The sequence below is a fragment of the Channa argus genome, chromosome 11 (genome assembly GCF_033026475.1).
Source record: "Channa argus isolate prfri chromosome 11, Channa argus male v1.0, whole genome shotgun sequence".
Taxonomy (NCBI): Eukaryota; Metazoa; Chordata; class Actinopteri; order Anabantiformes; family Channidae; genus Channa; species Channa argus.
This window is the reverse complement of record NC_090207.1, coordinates 10,081,231-10,099,037: the sequence shown is the minus strand read 5'-3', so window position 1 is coordinate 10,099,037 and position 17,807 is coordinate 10,081,231. Positions and strand designations below refer to the sequence as shown.

At 39.0% G+C, this 17,807-nt stretch overlaps 1 protein-coding gene across 1 annotated transcript in view; it reads right to left on the bottom strand.

Annotated features, from left to right (window-relative positions):
- Positions 1–2,202: 2,202 nt before the first annotated feature.
- fbxl17 (F-box and leucine-rich repeat protein 17) overlaps positions 2,203–17,807 on the bottom strand; it is a 196,258-nt gene continuing 180,653 nt past the window's right edge. The window contains exon 11 of the mRNA XM_067522586.1: positions 2,203–3,798. Coding sequence (XP_067378687.1) covers positions 3,661–3,798 — 138 coding nt within the window. The 3' untranslated portion in view covers positions 2,203–3,660. The remainder of the gene's footprint in view (positions 3,799–17,807) is intronic.

Sequence of the window (17,807 nt, the reverse complement as noted above, 5' to 3'; positions counted from 1 at the left end):
CATTCCCTCTCGTTATCCACACTGTCATTATCTACTAATGGCAAAAAGCCTTGTATATTACTAAAAAACCTTAAAATTACTTTTCCTATTTTCATTTTTTCCACTGCAAACAAGATTTAATCAAACAACAGCTCTTACAGAAAAGTTAAATGGAATTTTAATACACAAGCTTTCAATGGCTGTTTCGCATTTACAGTCTGTTCAGTTTCAAACAGATGTAATGTTTAATCCCTCTGTTGTTAGTTCCCGTTCAACCAGTTATGGTGGGAGGACACAACATAATGAACACCTGTGAAATCTATTGCAACAACAGCCCATTACTGTAACAAATACTACCTTGTGAAGCTTATAATGTAAGACCATTCCACAAAGGTATTGGGAAAAATACTCCAAAAACACATCAATACAATGCATCTGGTGCAACACAGCCACAAATTACAGCCTTAACATAACAACATATTTATGACATTTTAACGTAAGATGATTGAAAAGGAAGTCTTATAGAGCAACTTTGACTATTTGTGAGAGATAGTACAGGTTTGTCTATTTCATGTGAAACGTCTGAGTCAAACTGCCAGTTTACAATTTACAAATCGCAGCTCTCCAAAGCTCTGACCTCTTAAAAAGAGCATTATTTGGTCTGTATGCATGTTTCCGCAACAGATTCATGACTCCGTAATCGATAGAATATAAACAGAAACTTGCTGATAAGAAACATCGCTACACAAGCTTTTATTAAGAAGGGGGGGAATTATATAAATAAACTTTAGTCGAGACTCAAGTGAATTGTGCTTTGCATTGACACAAATTGTGTTGACAACACAAAGAATCTATCAGGGAAGAACCAACCTTTGTATCCCGTTTGATGCCATCTCCCGCGTTTGATCGCTAGACATGAAACAACACAAACACACTGAACAGTAAAATAGGCACTTGAAAGCGACAATATTGTCAAAGAATTGGGACAGATTGAGTGACAGCTTTTTAGCTCTTTGAGGCCTTTGCTGTCTTGCTGGGCAGCAAGCTGATGTCTCCTCACTTTGTCTCAGATGTGAAGCTCCTGTGATTGTTACAACAGTTCTGACCTTGACATCACAAGTGTACCTTAATGGAAATTCAGGTTGATTGCTGTGTGGTGGTGCTCAATAGAAAAGGCATTGTCAATGCATGGGTATGTGTGAGAAAACAGCTTTATTTCTAACAATACAGAAGCTTCCATATATCATACTTGTGTATTCCAAGGCCTTTGGTTGCGATGGAAAACATGCTGGTATCCTTGTGTTACCTGAGAGTACAGCAATCTGTGTTAGATTTAAATTTCACCAGGTCTACAGTTATATTCATTGTGGTCTTTGTGTTGACATGAAATTGGTGTCATTAGAAGTTGGCCTGAAAAAAATATGTTTAAGGAGTCCAAAGATCACATAAAATGAGCAGAAAAGTATTCCACTGTCATTCTGAATATTCTTCTCCAGCATCAGTTCCACACATACAAAAGGAAAAGAGAAAAAAAAGCTTTGAGCTAGTAGTGTTTTATTCATCTTTATGTAAATCCATTCATTTACGGTTGCCTTAACAAATCAGGAATCAAGTGTGTCAACATCTAGCGGAGAAGAAAGTGCATATGGGGATTACAAAAGAACAGAAACAGGCCGAGGGAGAAACTCTCATCAGTTAAAGTCTACAAATCCTGACAAGTGTAAAATGAACGTGTTTTTAATTGTCTGAAATCTCTATATGCTGTAAAAAGTTTACAGTTGTGCTAAAACCCTAAGCTCAGTAAGCTATTGTTCATATGTGAATGACAGTGTGTGGAGGCTGAGCCCAGAGCTGGTTCACACCATAGAAAAATACCACGGTTATTTGCATTTTTTACTGTACATAACTGAGTTTCTATGGAATACATGGAAAATTATCGAGTCTTAGCTACCAGCTTTTACTGGCTCTGGTTCTAAGCCAAAGCCATTTTTTTCTTTACATCCTACAACAAAGAAAGATTAATCCCTCTTTGCATTGCTACATAGCTAATGTTATGCTCAAAACCAATATTAAACTTTAAAAATGCACACACACACACACACAGTGTATATATATATATATATATATACACACACACACACAGTGTATATATATATACACACACACACAGTGTGTGTGTATATATATATATATATATATATATATATATATATATATATATATATATATATATATATATATACACTTACACACACACACACACACATACATATATACACACACAGTGTATCTCTCTCTCTCTCTCTCAGGATTATGGTAACTGAAAAACGCAGAACAGATAAATATTTCTTTAGGAAATTCTGGCTCCATTACAGGTTTCTAATTGGATGGCAATTACTACCCACATAACACCACTTAAGGCAAAATTTCCTCTTACCTGTCATCAAGGTGGTTGTGGTTAATATTTTGATAATTGGGGTAAAGCCAACCTCTATTTCAAGCACTATTTAATTTCATTCAGTAACAACTCAAGGTGACGCTCAGTCAGCAATAAATCTATGCATGGCAATGAGAGCAGCATTGATCCCAAGTCACATGGATGTTAATTTCAATTTCACATCATAAGTTTATCCATATTCTTCTCAAAAGAATTAGGGTTTCAGTGTAAACATGCGCTTTTGAAATGATGTTTTTTCGTTCCTTAAATTTGCAAGGATTTTGACCTAAACTTTCTTCTGCACCATAAAAAAGTGCATACTGAACCCCAACAATGATTTTTGTCCTTCACTGCAAAATGTAAGAGTCCACGAATGCCTTTCACACTGTGCTAAACAACCCAAAAAAGAAAAACAAAGCACTACATTAGACAAAATAGACATCACACATTTTTCAAAAAGCCTCAAGTGAGGTCTGAAGCTCTCGCATTTCAGGTGTTTTCTAGACTGCATTGGTCAGATGTTCTCCACGTCTGTTCTGAGTGGTGCGATCATGCTGCAGCAGTTACTACAGTACAGTAAAGTACTGTAAACACCTCAATACACTGAGACTTACAATGTGCTGTAGAACATCAGGCCCAGTTGGGGCAACAATTCTTTTTAATCAATTTTATAATAATAATAATAATAAACATTGCTGAATGTATTTTATTTCATGACAATACAGACTGGGCCGCCTCCTCTCCGTGCACCTTTACTTCCTCTCCATCAATGATGAGGTTTAAACTGTATGAGGGTGAATATTCTGTCATCTGAGTCATTCAGGTTTAGCAAACAACACCTGTCAATGCATTTGCACCGGTCAAAGAAGTTATGCTATATTATTGGATGCCGACAATGATAAGGAACATTCAGTCAAGCTGTTGATTATAACCCATGATTGGTAGGGCTATGACATGTCCCTTTATTAATTAATACCCGAAGGCCCATGATTTACTTCAATTATTCAAATGAGAGATTTGCCTAAAATAAAAATGTTGATGGACTGAACTTTTGTGAGAGTGGAGCCTTCTGTTGGCCATGCATATTTGAACGTTGGTTAAGAAGCAAAAATGACTGAGCTGCAAATAGTTTATGTTTGTCTGTACACAAAAGGGCCTTTGTATGGCCGTGTGTTTGTCTGTGTAAGTACGTATACATGTACTGCATGTTTGTGTGTATGTGGGAGAGTCGGCAGTAGCTAAAGCTACGAAGTATTGGATGTGTTTGGGCTCCAGCCCATTTGATAAGCTCTCTCCAGGGTTCTCTTGCAGTCCTGCATCACAGTGCTGAACACAATGTGAGGATACTGGACCACCAGCCTCTCCACCGTCTCTTCATTCACCTGCAAAACACACACATTCAGACAGACACTGTTAACATAATGACTGCATGATCAGTTTTTGCTCAATTACAAAAAACTAACAATACATTTTTTCTGCCACTCTGTATATTTCTGACTGTAACTGTAAAAACATAGTTATAGATTGTCCAGTATTTGCCAGTATAAAAAGGTGGAATTGGGTTAATTCATGTGTGTTTACATTACTGTAGTGTCTTAAGGTTTTCTTAAATATACTTTGTATAGTATATTGAAGCCTGGTATACTATAATGGGCTTCATTCAATCCTTCCTAGAGTTCTTTACCTATAGCCTTTCTTTTATGCCTTTCTCTGTCCAGGTGACCTCATAGTTGGCATCCTTATGAAGCTGCCAGATGCTGAGCCAGGTCCTTGCTGGACTTCTTCCAGTCTCTCAAAGAAAAAAACTTGAGAAACTTTTCATCAGATTTTGACAGTTTTCTTTTCTTAGGAGTATTCCACTCCTATGTTTATCACTGACCTCTCCAGACTTTCCAAGCTTCTTTATAACAGCAAGAATGCCACATCATGAGTATCTAGTTTGTTTGCTCATTTCTTTAAGTAGCCTGGCTTGCAAAATTATGATTTTATGCCTGTTAAATTCTGTACACTATAGCATTTTGACCATTAGTCTATAATAGTAAGCTTTTAACGTGTTAACCTGATACAAGAAGTGCATGTACAGCTCAACAAGAGGGTTAACAAGGGTTAAGACCGAACTTGAAATCACACAACCACAATTAAAAGCAGCTCCAACAATCACTAAGAAGCTTTACATATGTCTTGAATTACATGAAACCTGGGGTAACACAGGTGCAGTGAATCTGATCTCGTCTGGCCAAGACATTTCAAGACATGCTAAGTGCAAGGAGAGGTCACTAAACACAAGACACTGAATACTTGTCACTTTAGCCTGTACAAGCAGTTGGCTTTTTCTTTCTGGTTGGTTTTAGTCTGTATTCTAATAGAGAGACTACGGTATAAACTAAATATGTTCATCATAGCACTGCTAAAACAACAAAACTACATGCACGCACGCGCACACACACACACACACACATTAAATAAAAGGTAATCAGACTAATGTAACAGAAATATTGTTGATGTTTAACAAATACAGAATGTTAAATATTCTTCATTTAACTAGAGTAATTTAAAAATAAGTCAACCTGTCTTCATCAGACCTTATTAAGATAATCAGAAACACCAATCCAACTAGTGCTGTTGATGATAAAAAGGGTCCTGTACTAGACTAATATGTAGGACAGGCAATTTCTAAAGAGCATACAGTATATTCGCACATACACACACAACTGAACTATTGCAATGGATTTAGCACTGGAAGACAGCTGAGCTCACCAGGCTAATGAGGCCTTCATGTTCTCAGAGGACTAGAAAGACAAGCGGCTAATAGCCACTCCAACACTTCTTTGCCAGTCTAACACTCTGTCAGGCCATCACTGAGCCAAGAGTGAGAAAGCTTAAGAATATGACATAGAGCAGACGCAGAGTAACCCTGGAGACCTTGAGGGGTTAACCGCAACCCACCCAGAACCATCCCCCGCCCACCCGCGAGCGTGACATTTTCCAGGGGAAATGATATATAAACACTCACACACACGGTGAGCACACAGTCATCCGTTGTTGCCAAAACAGTGACAAAGTGTTTCACAGTTTTCCTCATGCTCATTGCCCGAGAGCCCTTTGGTTTGTGTGTTTTCTGGAAGAAATCGCTTGCATGGTAAGAGTTCCCTGGCTCTTGCACACTTTATGATCTGGTTTGGTTGGCCAATTTTTGTCTAATTCCTTCTTTCTCATCACTGAACACAATTAATTTAAGTGGTGGCTTCCTGAAATGTCTCGTCGCGTAAAGAAATTGAAAAACCAAACGAAGAGGTGGACAAAAAGACACAGAGTCGGTATAAAATCAGCAATACCTGAGAAAGAAACAAGCATGCTCCACTGAACAAACCACCGATGCTTCTTGGGTCACAGAAGTAAGATGGAAACCCTGTACGGCATCAGGGAATCCAATAAGACTAAAAGGCAACAACAGCCTGTTAGCTATCCCTTTCATTGTGAAAGAAGAAACAGTGCTGGCGTTAGGGCGCTTGATGCCAACACACAGAGGCTTAACAGACTCTTTCACATTCTTTTCAGTTTTCAATGCAGGGAAAATAAAATTAAATCAAATCAAGACTACAGGGTCAGACCTCTTTTTTGTTTTTCTGATCAGAGAAAATTCTAAACATAAGTGCCAAAATGCAGTCCTGCAACAGCTCTCTCCCCAGTCAAGGTCAAAGAGAGTGACAATAGAGAGACTGGCAGAAGGTTTTTACATTTGAAATCATACACAGCAACTGCTGGAAAGGTGCATTAAATCATACTAATGTAGATGAGAACCCTTTCCACGCTGTGATGAATGGCTCATAAGTAAAACTGATGCAATAGTAAAACAGTTTTAGGATATAGTGTTAAATAATTCAAATGATGATGACGTTGACAAGTATTATTATTATTATTATTAGATAATGTGCGTATTCTAACTGCCAGACACTTTTACAAATCACATTTGCTCTTGCAATTCTTTTAAGTTCAAACTCAAAGCAAGTGTTGACCATTCTGCAAAAAACAGTCCTTTTGCATATTTTATACTAAGGATTTGTTTTACTGTGGTCTACGGTTACTTTAGTGCACATTTATTTTTATATATCATTACTTATAAATAAAACATGGAAAAGGCAAAAACAAAATCAATCAATTAACAAACTATCAATGCAGAGTCTCCTTATCATGTTACGTGATTTTACCCAGGTAACAATACAACTAAGCTAAATTATGAATTAAGATACAGGCTCTTCATTGAGTGTATGGTGTCAACTCACTCCATGGAGTGATCATCATCCTTTCTGTGATTGTAAATCTCTGTCTGTCTCTCTGTCTCTTTCTCTCTCTCACAAACACACACACACACTGGGTTTTAATTAATTAAATAATCCAGAACAAACTTTAACAAAGCTTGGTTAGACTTAAACCAAAGATGGCCACATGTTGCCTTCAGAGGACCAAAGCAGGAGCAGAAAAGCAGCTTCACAGAGGCTTCCAAAAGCTGCAGCTTCAGAGAGTTTAGTTTGTTATGACATGGGGATGAGCCTCATTAGCAGATAAAATGACAAACCCCTGATTGCCTTCATAACATATTATGCTATATTCTTGAAAAGAGAATGAAACATCCCCCAGCTCGTTAATCAGGGCTTAATTACAATTAAAACAGATCTAAAGAATAGACCTGTCAAACTGATGGGAGGCCACAACATTCATTAATGCTATTTTAGTGCAGCTCCACTTGCTGAGCAAATACAACACAGCACAAAATGTCCCTCAATCAAAATACTGAATAATTTCCTAATTACAGGTTGAAGAAACGGTAAACATGTAAGGTGCAACAAGATCACTTTGTTGAAAATCAGGAAAGGATTAACAATTGCATTGGCCTGTGCTGCCCTGGTTGATATCCTTTTGTGTGCAGAAAAAGTCGGGAAATTTTGATTTATTTTTTTAGTGTTGTTTATTAAGTTTTGAAGTGTAATTACTGTCACAGACAACAGGCATCAAATGATTGGAATTCAAACATCTAATTATGTCAGAGGAAAAGCACCAATCCAGATAGAAAGTAATGACTTAACTATTAACTGAATCCAAGTCTGTAACAATTTAAAATGTGCACAAACACACCACAGAAACCCCCTATACTAGATTTGAGATTTATCTATAATTAATTGGCATCTTTGAAACAACTTACCGCCAGTAAATAGAAAATCTTGTTGACAGGGACATTTACACATCATAGTATCCATTAATTGTCTTTCACTGCTCTAGCCTGACAGCCAGAGTTACTGCAAACCTAAAAGTGTTCCCAGAGTTCCCAGCAACGATCCTTCTCTTCCCAGAACTAGACTGTGTGCCCTTTGCATGGCTCTGTGGTATGTTGAATGAGATTTGATGACATCACCACACCTGCTTGGTATTTGTGGTGCAGAGCTGAACCTGGACGTGAAGGTCAGACCAAATACTGTGGGTAACTGGTTGGCAGAGAGAAAAATCCTCTGCTTACAACAGTTGTTACACTGACTTCTTCAAACTAGTGATTCAGCAGTTTCTTCCTTGAGTGAAAATTAGTCACTGGGTAAAACTGTGCTTAATGTTATTTTGTTGCTAGGCAACATAAGCTTAAAAATGCTTCAAAAATGGCTCTGGCACAGACTTTTCTTTTCTTGTACTCCAGATCCAGTATACTGTGTTGTATAGTCCCTCATTCAAATCTTCTGCCAAGTCTGTAGGAGAGCCATATGATAGAGCAGATCGCTACCCACTGATGATTCTAATCTTTGAGAAGCATCTGGGAGCGCAGCCACAGCTATCTGGAGCGAGGCCTATACTTATGATATTTCCCCCCATTTTAACTTCAAAGATGCTGTCCTGTAGATCTAAGTGTGGTGTAATGTATGCTGACGGGTAATGTGCCGCTGTCAGGGTTTACAAGCGGGCGAGAGAGGGATGAGGGGAAAACAAAAAGATGTATGTCTGCTATGCTGTTGAGCAAGCACCTTTCAGTTGAATATGCAGCACACCAATGCTGAATGCTTTATAGGGTTGTGTGTGTGTGTGCGTGTTTGTGTGTGCTCGAGCGCCTGTTGACTACTGCTCTTTTGGATTTACATGAGACAGCTGAAGGTAAGTGACGGCAAGTTCCCCAGCTGACCTCCGCTCTGTCCTGGAGTGCTCTTATGTGTTCTTCTTAACAGAGAGCCAATTTCTTTAAGACTAATCCTCTGATGCAAGTATCACCACGTAAAATATACATTTACCACAAACGCTGGGCCTTCCCCTAGTAAGCAGCACAGTAAAACACGTCGTAAAGATGACTAATGCTGCAGCAGCCCACGTTCACAGTGGGAAAAAGAAGAACAGGGTCGTAAATCGATAATCAGATACACAAACACGAAGATGCATATCATATTAGACCAGGATGGTGAGAACACCCTTTGAGTGCTCCTAGAAATCAAGGAAGGGAAATTAAATAAAGAGAGAGCGGAAAGTTTTAGGAAAAAGAAGCCAAAGAAATTGATACATTTATTCTGAATATATCAAAACCAACTGTGTGCTCTATTGTACAGAGCAACAACAGTCCTGAAAAACAAAACACTTACTGTTGATATCGGCCATTTAAAAAATGAATAAAAATCATGCAGGTACATGCAAATATCAATAAACGGTGTGTTTAGTCCTAAATCATGGTTATTCGTTTTTTCAATAAATCTTTTTTTATTTTTTTTATTTGTAGTTTTACTAAACTCTGCACAGGACTGCAGCGTCTTTTTTCTTTCCCATTTTCTTTGGCAGTGTGGCAGCCATCGAAGGATCCAGGTCCATAAAGAGAGACAAATATCCTCCGCTCACTGTCTGCTCTCATGTACAGAGTGTATCAGTCAACCAGTAAATACATTTGGGGTAAATGTTTAAAAAGCCTGTTTAGGCAGCAGAAGAATGCAGTGCATCAGGTCTTAGTAAAAGTCAGCTTAAACAAGTCTGGGTTTAAACAGGCCAGATTTATAGCCTTCTTTAAACTGCTCAGAGGAAAAGCCCAAGTTGTAAAGTTTCTAAACAAGTGACTGGACAACTGAAAGATAGTTTTCTGTCTCCATGAGAAGGAAAAAAAAAGGAAAAATTGAAGGATTCAATTTTTCTAAATGAACTATCGATGCATTGGCTTGAAAGCTTAAGGAAAAGACTGCTCTTTACCAAAGAAAGCCTTGGCTCAAACATTTTGATTTTGTCTCAGAAAGCCAAGTGACCCTCGCAGTAATCTGCAGTGCGTGACTTTTAAAAAGCAGGTCAGGCACCGCTTGCGACAACTATGGTCTGGTACTGCTCTCAGACCTTCAGCTCTGCACAATATCAGAAAGCAGCAGAACTGAAAAGCAGGGTGTCAGTGCATAAACTCTCTCTCGCGCGCACACACACACACACTCACACATACAGACACTGAAAACGCAACTGAACGGGATCAGAGAAAGAGGTTTTAGAGGCCAGGTTTGTAAACCCCACACTACATCACGCGTGACAAAGGTAACTAAAGGAATGCGTACGAGACTCAGCACAGTACCTCTTTCTACACCAGCCCTCTTATCTCTGCAGACTGGAGGAAAACATTCCATAACTCAAGAGGCTTTGCACAATTTATTTTTTAGTCTTGGAAAAGAAAACATAGTAAAACATTATCACAGCTGCATCTCATTAGGTAGAACTGAAAAAAACAAAAACTAATTAAAACAGGAGGTGTGGTGGCACAGAGACTTTGAGTTAGATTTGATGTTGTAGAAGGAAATGCACTTTGATCAGGTGGTTCATCAGAAGCATCACAGCAAAAACAATGTGAACTGTGATTTGGTTTGTTCAGGGCAAATGCATTTTGGACTGCGTCTAATTAAAGCTACCTGCAACTGGGAATTGGGAATCAAACTGGCCAGCATGAGACTTGAAATCAATCCACCCAGGGTCTCCTACATGTCTCATTCATTATGGTGGGGATAGCTGATAATCACTAGTATCTCCCCATTCGATAGCTTTATACATTTGGGGCTATTTTGGACAAAGGCTGGTCTGACTATCATCTCTTTATTTCTAAATTAATTCATGTACTGTATTTTGGGTTCACGTGAGCTTCCCATTTTGGCCTCTAAACGTACAAACCATAAAGGTATGTGTGCTATGCTCCGTTGCCTTGCATACTGAATGTATGTGAAATGGTTTAAACAAGTCTTTGTGTTGCTACCACATTGGAAATTTTTTAAGCATTTTTTAGTATTTTATTAGTTATGACTGACTACTTAATGATTTAAATTCTGTAAAAAAAAGAGATGAACAGAAAAAGGACAGCGAAGATACAGATAGAGAAGGGGAGTTCACGCTCTTACCACACAGACAAGTTGAAGTCATACACTGTCACAGTGAGAACAATAAGAGAATAAGTGGTCTCTTGAATGCCCTGTAAAATGAGGTGTCTTTTTATCTCCAAATGGCAAATAATGCACAATGTAGTAAGGTGGACACACAGACACACAGACACACAGACACACACACACACACACACACACACTGTAGGAACAAATTCCAGAGCGGCTTACTGGAGGTCAGACATAAGCAGAATTCTTTAAGCTAATGACAACAGAGCAACTGTGTCACTTTTTTTGCCTGGTATGACTCCCCAGATCTTTAGAATAAATGAAGAACAAAAACAGCTGGACCCCGACCTTTCAGAGACAAGCACATGGACTAGATTTGTGGACCGGTCCAAGTTACTAACAATGTGATGTTTTCTGTAAATCTAGTGAAATGACATATACCTGGAGTGATTAATCTGAATTATTGGTTAACTGTGAATTATGAAAAGAGAGCACTTCAATTGAAGCCATGTTCTTCTGTATTTAAAAGCTGAAGGGAAAACACTGCGTACAGAGATTTCAGCTGTTTGTTCTTTCTTCTTCTTCTTTTGCCCGTCAGTACAAGAACAAACATTGGCAGCATTATAAATCTGGATCTTTGTTTTCTGAATTCTGTGAAAATTGTTCTTTTTCTCAAATGTTAACTGAGTAGCCACAGGTCACGGGCACACTTTCTGAGACTACATGCTTTTCCTCTGCAAAACAGCTAAAGTTATTCACAGCTTTTACATCCATTGACACATCTGTTTCTAATCAATTATAAAGCTGGACATCAATCAGAGGTTTAATCAATCCCCGCAAAACATTTACAAAGCTCATCTGGATGTATTAAATTTGTACTGACATAGCATTCAATGAGGAGAGCTACATTGTCATTAGCATTAAATAGCTAATTCATCACCAACTCAGCCAGACACTGCCTGCAGGCAAAAACTGGGCTGTGACCACCTGCTGTATCTCTAAATGTCTGGGAGAAAGAAAAAAGTATCAAGCCAAACATTCAGAATTGGCACATGTGTGTATCTAGGCCACACTGAGTCTTTGGCCATGAATCCATGAGTTTCTGTTGACCTCTGTTGTGATGAGTAAACAACACTGGGTGAGGTGAGGGAGAAAAAGAGGGAAAGCTTAAAGACAAGACAGGGGGCCAACTTAAAAGAAATAATTGAATGAACAAAAGATGTGAGCGGCAACACAAATTCAAACAACCATGACTTTCCTTGCTTAAGGAAGGTCAGGGAGGGAGGAGAGACAAAAACATAAAAGAGGGGTAAAAATGAAGTTTGGACAAAGTGGTAAAAAGTCAAAGAAATGCACGAATGTCTATGTGAGGCAGGTGAGCCCAGGTTTATGTGTGTGTCCGGCAGGTTTTTGTTGAAGGGCAATGCTGAGATTTCCCTCAGATACTCAGTGAACTCTGTCAGTGTCTCACTTTGTTTCACCCTCTCTCCTTCACTGTCCCTTGCTCCTGCCCTTTAGAAACAAGATGAAGGGATGATCAGGAGGCGGCTTCAGTTAAGACCGTCAATCAATACAGCTCTTCTGTGTGGGATGAGACTCCAAGATTACACTGAAAATCACAAATGGCAAATGACCCTTTCAAAGTACTTTCTCGACTTTGAGCATTCAAGACCAAAGCCTGGGAAATGGGAACCAGAGAACCTGCCTTAGGCCTCTTACACCTGATTCTGTGGATGCAGTATCTTTCTCCTAATTCCCTATCGCTTTAGAAGTCTTTAAACTAAGGATCCCTGCCGTTTATAATAACAACACTCATCAAAGAAAGTTTTGTTGAACTCCCCGACTCTCATTTTCTAAACGAGAGTTAAAATGCCTCCTAACTCTTCACCATACTTCACCTTTGTTTTCCTCACTCCGAACCTCCAGGCCCTGAACAATTAGGCCCTTGTTTATGTCTGCAAATTGCTGTGCCGTGCCTGTCTGTGTATAGTCCCCAGCAGCTGGATGCACCGGTGGAAAAACCATATTGATTGGGATGTCGGGTCTTTTAACAAGGTCTGTCTGGTTGCTCTATCTGGGGGTGCAGCAGTGCTCATACCTGTTCCCCAAACGCCGCTCCACCTCATATCAGGTAATGGGAGCACAGTTCAAAACTGCTTACACAAAACAGTTTTTGGGGCCATTTGTGAGGGGACCAGCCACCCCTCTCTCCCTACTGTTTCCTTTTATCTAATTTTACTCTTATTTTGTTCTGGTTTCTGTCATTCGTTAAATCATATTTCCATTCTTTTGAGGCCACCCCTCATTTTACTTTCTATTTCCCACCCTCATCTCCTCCATTACTATGATAACTCTTACTTCCCCCACCAGCTGTCCCTAAAGGGGCCGGTAGCAGTCAATGTCATTATTTTCCTAGTCCAGCTACGTGCTGACGGTGTGAGTTTGCTTCCCTGTCCGTTTCACAACCTGGACTGCCCATTTGTTTTCACTCTAATGAAGCAGTGGAAAAGTAGCAGTAAAAAAAAAAAAAGAAGGTAGATGAGAGGAGAGGTGCAGAGCTGGGGGAAGTCAAAAGATGAGGTAAAATTAGAGGAGGACAGAGATGAGGGAAGGTGAGGGAATGGACAGGGGAAGAATGAAGGGAGGATGATGGGAGAAGAGGCACAGATGTGAAAGCTGAGAAAACGTTGCTAAAGAAAACATTCCACTAAGATCCAAATCCCTAAAGTGATACATCAGCAGAGTATGAATGTTCGCTGAGTGTCTAAGAGGACCTATGTTAGAAAACAGCAACTTAACACATTTAGGAGACATATGAAAACACTGTTAAGATAAGGAGTGCTCTTAGCTACAGTGTATAGTGCTACACAGAACAGAGTGTTTCTGCACAAATCAATAAAGCTTAGTGCCGGATCCCTGACCTTGTGACTGGACACTTAGTTTTGTGGTTGAGCCAAAAGCGTTATAAAAGCGGCCGCATTAGCATTTGGTAAATTGGAGATAAGTTTGACTTTCCATGTGCGTTTGTGTTTCTGCATATGTGTCTGCCCTATCCGTTGTAACTAAACCGCTATAATTTCAGCTGAAAATTTCCTGACAACAGTGCATTGAATTTCACCACTCAAATGCATTGCCTGGATTAATGCATAATGTGCCATTGTGTTGGTGGACGTGTTAAAGGATAAATTCCTCCCACAGAAAGGACCCAATATTTAACAGCGAATTCACTGGGGAGCTGGGCTTTTCTGTGACACACACACACACACACACACACACACACACACACACACACACACACACACACACACACACACACACACACACACACACACACACACACACTGACATACACAGCACTGCCAAGCAAAAAGAATTTTTTTTTCAGAAGATTAAGGCACTTTTTCCCTTCAGTCTCTCAGCTGAATACTTCAAAAGACTGGCACAGTGTCATAGTTGAAAATGGACAAAATGAATTGATTTGATTATTTTTGGATGAGTCTGGATCAATCGCATTCTTTCCTCACGTCAGAATGGGGTCATTTGGCCCTCAGGGCGGACTGGTCTAATCATTTGAGGCGGGTGAAAAATGCCATTTGCCCAAGCCTGGAGGGGTTCTTATTTCAATGCTTTATTATGAGCGGTGTTAACACCAAATAACATAAATTCCTCTCAAAGAACACACACTGTTTAACAGACATGTTGCATTTCAGCACGTATAAACATACTAGAGACACAAAGGAAATCCTTCAGACAGATGTGTAGGGAGGGAGAGAAGGAAAAAAAAAAAGTCAGTGACACACACACACACACACATTCCATACTATTAAGCTTTTATATGGCTCAGCTACTGAATGAAGAGCCTAAATAAAAAAATATTCTGACTGCAGACTGATCTGTGCTGTACTAGGCCTGTTTGTAGTTAACGGAAAAATATGAAAGTCTTCATATCAGCCCAAATAGCAGTGAACACACAATTCAGGCCCCCTGGCATTAAAATGTATACAGTACGGAAGCACATTTGTATAAACTGTGACGGGGAAATCGATCCTTTACACTGCTCCACACGAGGAGAGCCAGCTGGATCCTGTTAACAGTTCTTAAACGAGTTCTACAAGTCCTGTGAAATTTAGGGAATCTGTTACATTAAAATTCCCACCGTTTTGACAATTCTAAACAAATTTATACAGGCACGGCCACACTGCCGTGGCAGAGAGCTGACTGGATTGTCTGCACTGCATGTCAAGGTTATCACAAGACTGTATTTTTCTAAGACTGACAGGACCCACTCTGAAACCTAACTCCACATCAGTTAGTATGAGAGGAAGGTTTTGAGGTGGGAGAAAAAAAGTGAGGGAGGGAGAGGGAAAGAAATATAGAGTGAAACCATATTTATTTTCAATGGTAAAAATGTAGACTGTAAAAGTTACCTCAACATCTTTATGACAGACAGGCTGAAGCTAGCCCTGAGGATGATCAGGCTATGAATGGCAGAAAAAGCAGCTTAGTTTTTTTACTGTGATATTTTCACTCAGCCTGTAGTAGTTATTTGTACAAAACTCCTTCAATATACACAACCTGGACCGAAACTCAGCAAAGTCCTTGTAAGGGAAATATTAACTTTGGGATATTTGCAATATGTCTAACTAACACTGTCAACATAGCTCTCAAATGGAGTAACTATCTGCCAAAGCAGAACACTCCGTGTTATTGTATATAACAATTTATCACGACAATGCAAACATCCATAGTTGGTATGCAAAGCAAAATTATTTCAGGTTGGGGCCACTGTCAATGGCCCACTTCACTATAGTATGTTAGCTTGGATGGTAGTTAGATCATGTGTAAATATTGATATGGCTCCTCAAGTGTCTAGATCCTGGGGCTGAAGTAAATGCACTGAAGTTGTTTAGAATTATACTAAGATCAATCAATCCCACCATTCAAATCTGTGAACACAGTCCATTTGTCTGGAATTCCCTCCATTTCAAGCTTCACATTTCATCATAGCAAATAACTTTCAATACTATCCTTGCCATCCTAAGATCACAGGAGACTTCTTCACTACATATATTCACATATATATGAATACCGCTTCTAAAACTGCTGACCTGATATGATGGTCATTTGTGTTGTCATCACAGAAAGAAAGACAAACAGATACATTGAGAAAGTGCAGCTACGCTTTAGTACATCTTGATTTAAACAATGGAGAATTAAATAAAGTGAGGCACATGGAAAAAAAGTCAAATGCATTTGTCAACATAAATAAGAGTTGCTGTAGTTGAGAGTAATTTGCACAAGACTTTGATTATGTGTGAACCTTGTGAAATTGAGAGTTATCCCACAGCTTCTGTGTTTTCCCAGAACTGCATTAAGCGCAGAGATGAGATTAGTTTGCCCTAAGATTGAATTGGACATGCCTCCGGATTTCACTGCTGTGATACAGAAATAAAGCACGATACAATGTAGCTAGAGGCAGAAATGTCAAATGCACTCCAGGAAAAAAAAAAAAAAAAAAAACATAACCAAATTGAATGCAATGCTGTACTAAAAACGATTTTGAAAAGTATTTTATAATATTGACTTGATTCATTTAAAAGACACAATGTGCAACATTTCATATCACTGTGAAATGTACAATTCTTCACCAAGCACAGGTCAAAGCAAAACATTTTTGACAAATTGCAGTGTGTGATTTGATCTGTTTTTATGTAAGAATTTAGTCTTTTTCAGACTCTTTTTAGAGAAGAACTGAAGGAGCTTTTTTGTAAATGGGTTTATGCTCCAGGTAGCAAAAAAAATTTGACAAATTGCAGTCTGTGATTTGATCTTTTTTTATGTAAGAATTGAGTCTTTTTTAGACTCTTTTTAGAGAATAACTGAAGCAGCTTTTTTGTAAATGGGTTTATGCTTCAGGTAGCAATTTTTTTCGACAAATTGCAGTGTGTGATTTGATCTGTTTTTATGTAAGAATTTAGTCTTTTTTAGACTGTTTTTAGAGAAGAACTGAAGCAGCGTTTATGCAAATGGGTTTATCCTCCAGGTCTCCAAATGGAAGTCAAGGGCTCAAGTTAGACAACATCCAATAGGGAGCTTGGTAAAATTAAAAGTGTTTTTTGGAGAGTGTCAGCTACAGTAAATATCTAAATTATAAAAACATAAAAAAAAATCAAATGTCAGACAGAAAAATGATTTTTAGTTCAGATGACTAAAGAAGGAAAACAGGAGGGGCGAGAGATTAGAGTAATGGCAGGGGGAGGGAGATGAGAGTAGCTGGTGAGAAAAAGGCAGATCATGGTCACTGCTGGCCCTGGGCTGACTCATAGATAACCACAATTCCCCTGGTCTGCCTGTGCCTCTCACCTTTTTACCTCTTTAACTCACTTTGTAGCACTCATTTTCACTGTGACCTTGGTAATAACAACCTATTTGTGTTTGTTTCCCTCTGAGCAAACTTTGGATTACCCCCATTCTTCTCTCTCCCTCCCTTCCTGAAACTTTACCATATCTACTGTAACTCCCTTTCTTGCCTAACATGATGAAAAACAACATCATCATTATCAACAACAACAAAGAAAGTAGCCGCTGTGGGCTGCTCTTCCCACACAGACCTCCACAATCCTTACCAGTACTCCAGGCTCATTTGCAATGCTAAACATAATTTTAGGGCTAGAAAGGGAAACGGCAGAGAAATGGGTGAAGAGGGCAAGCATAAAGTGAATTAATTCTGTGATTTAGAGCTGGTAATGCACCTGACCTTGGAAACTGTCAAACTCTTCTCTCTGCTCGATTCACACTCCATTACAACTCTAATAGCACCAATTACTGCTTTATTTATCTATGTCATCCCCAAATTCCCCCTTTAGAGTAAAGGGAGAATAATTATTTATTTCTCCATCCTCTAGGCTAAATTATGAGTGTGAATATCACTTCTGAAGAGAGAGATGAATAGATAATAAAGGGCAAAAGGATGGCTGAATTTGTCGTCAGGAGAGCAGTGCCATGAAAGCATATGGTGGAGAAAAAAT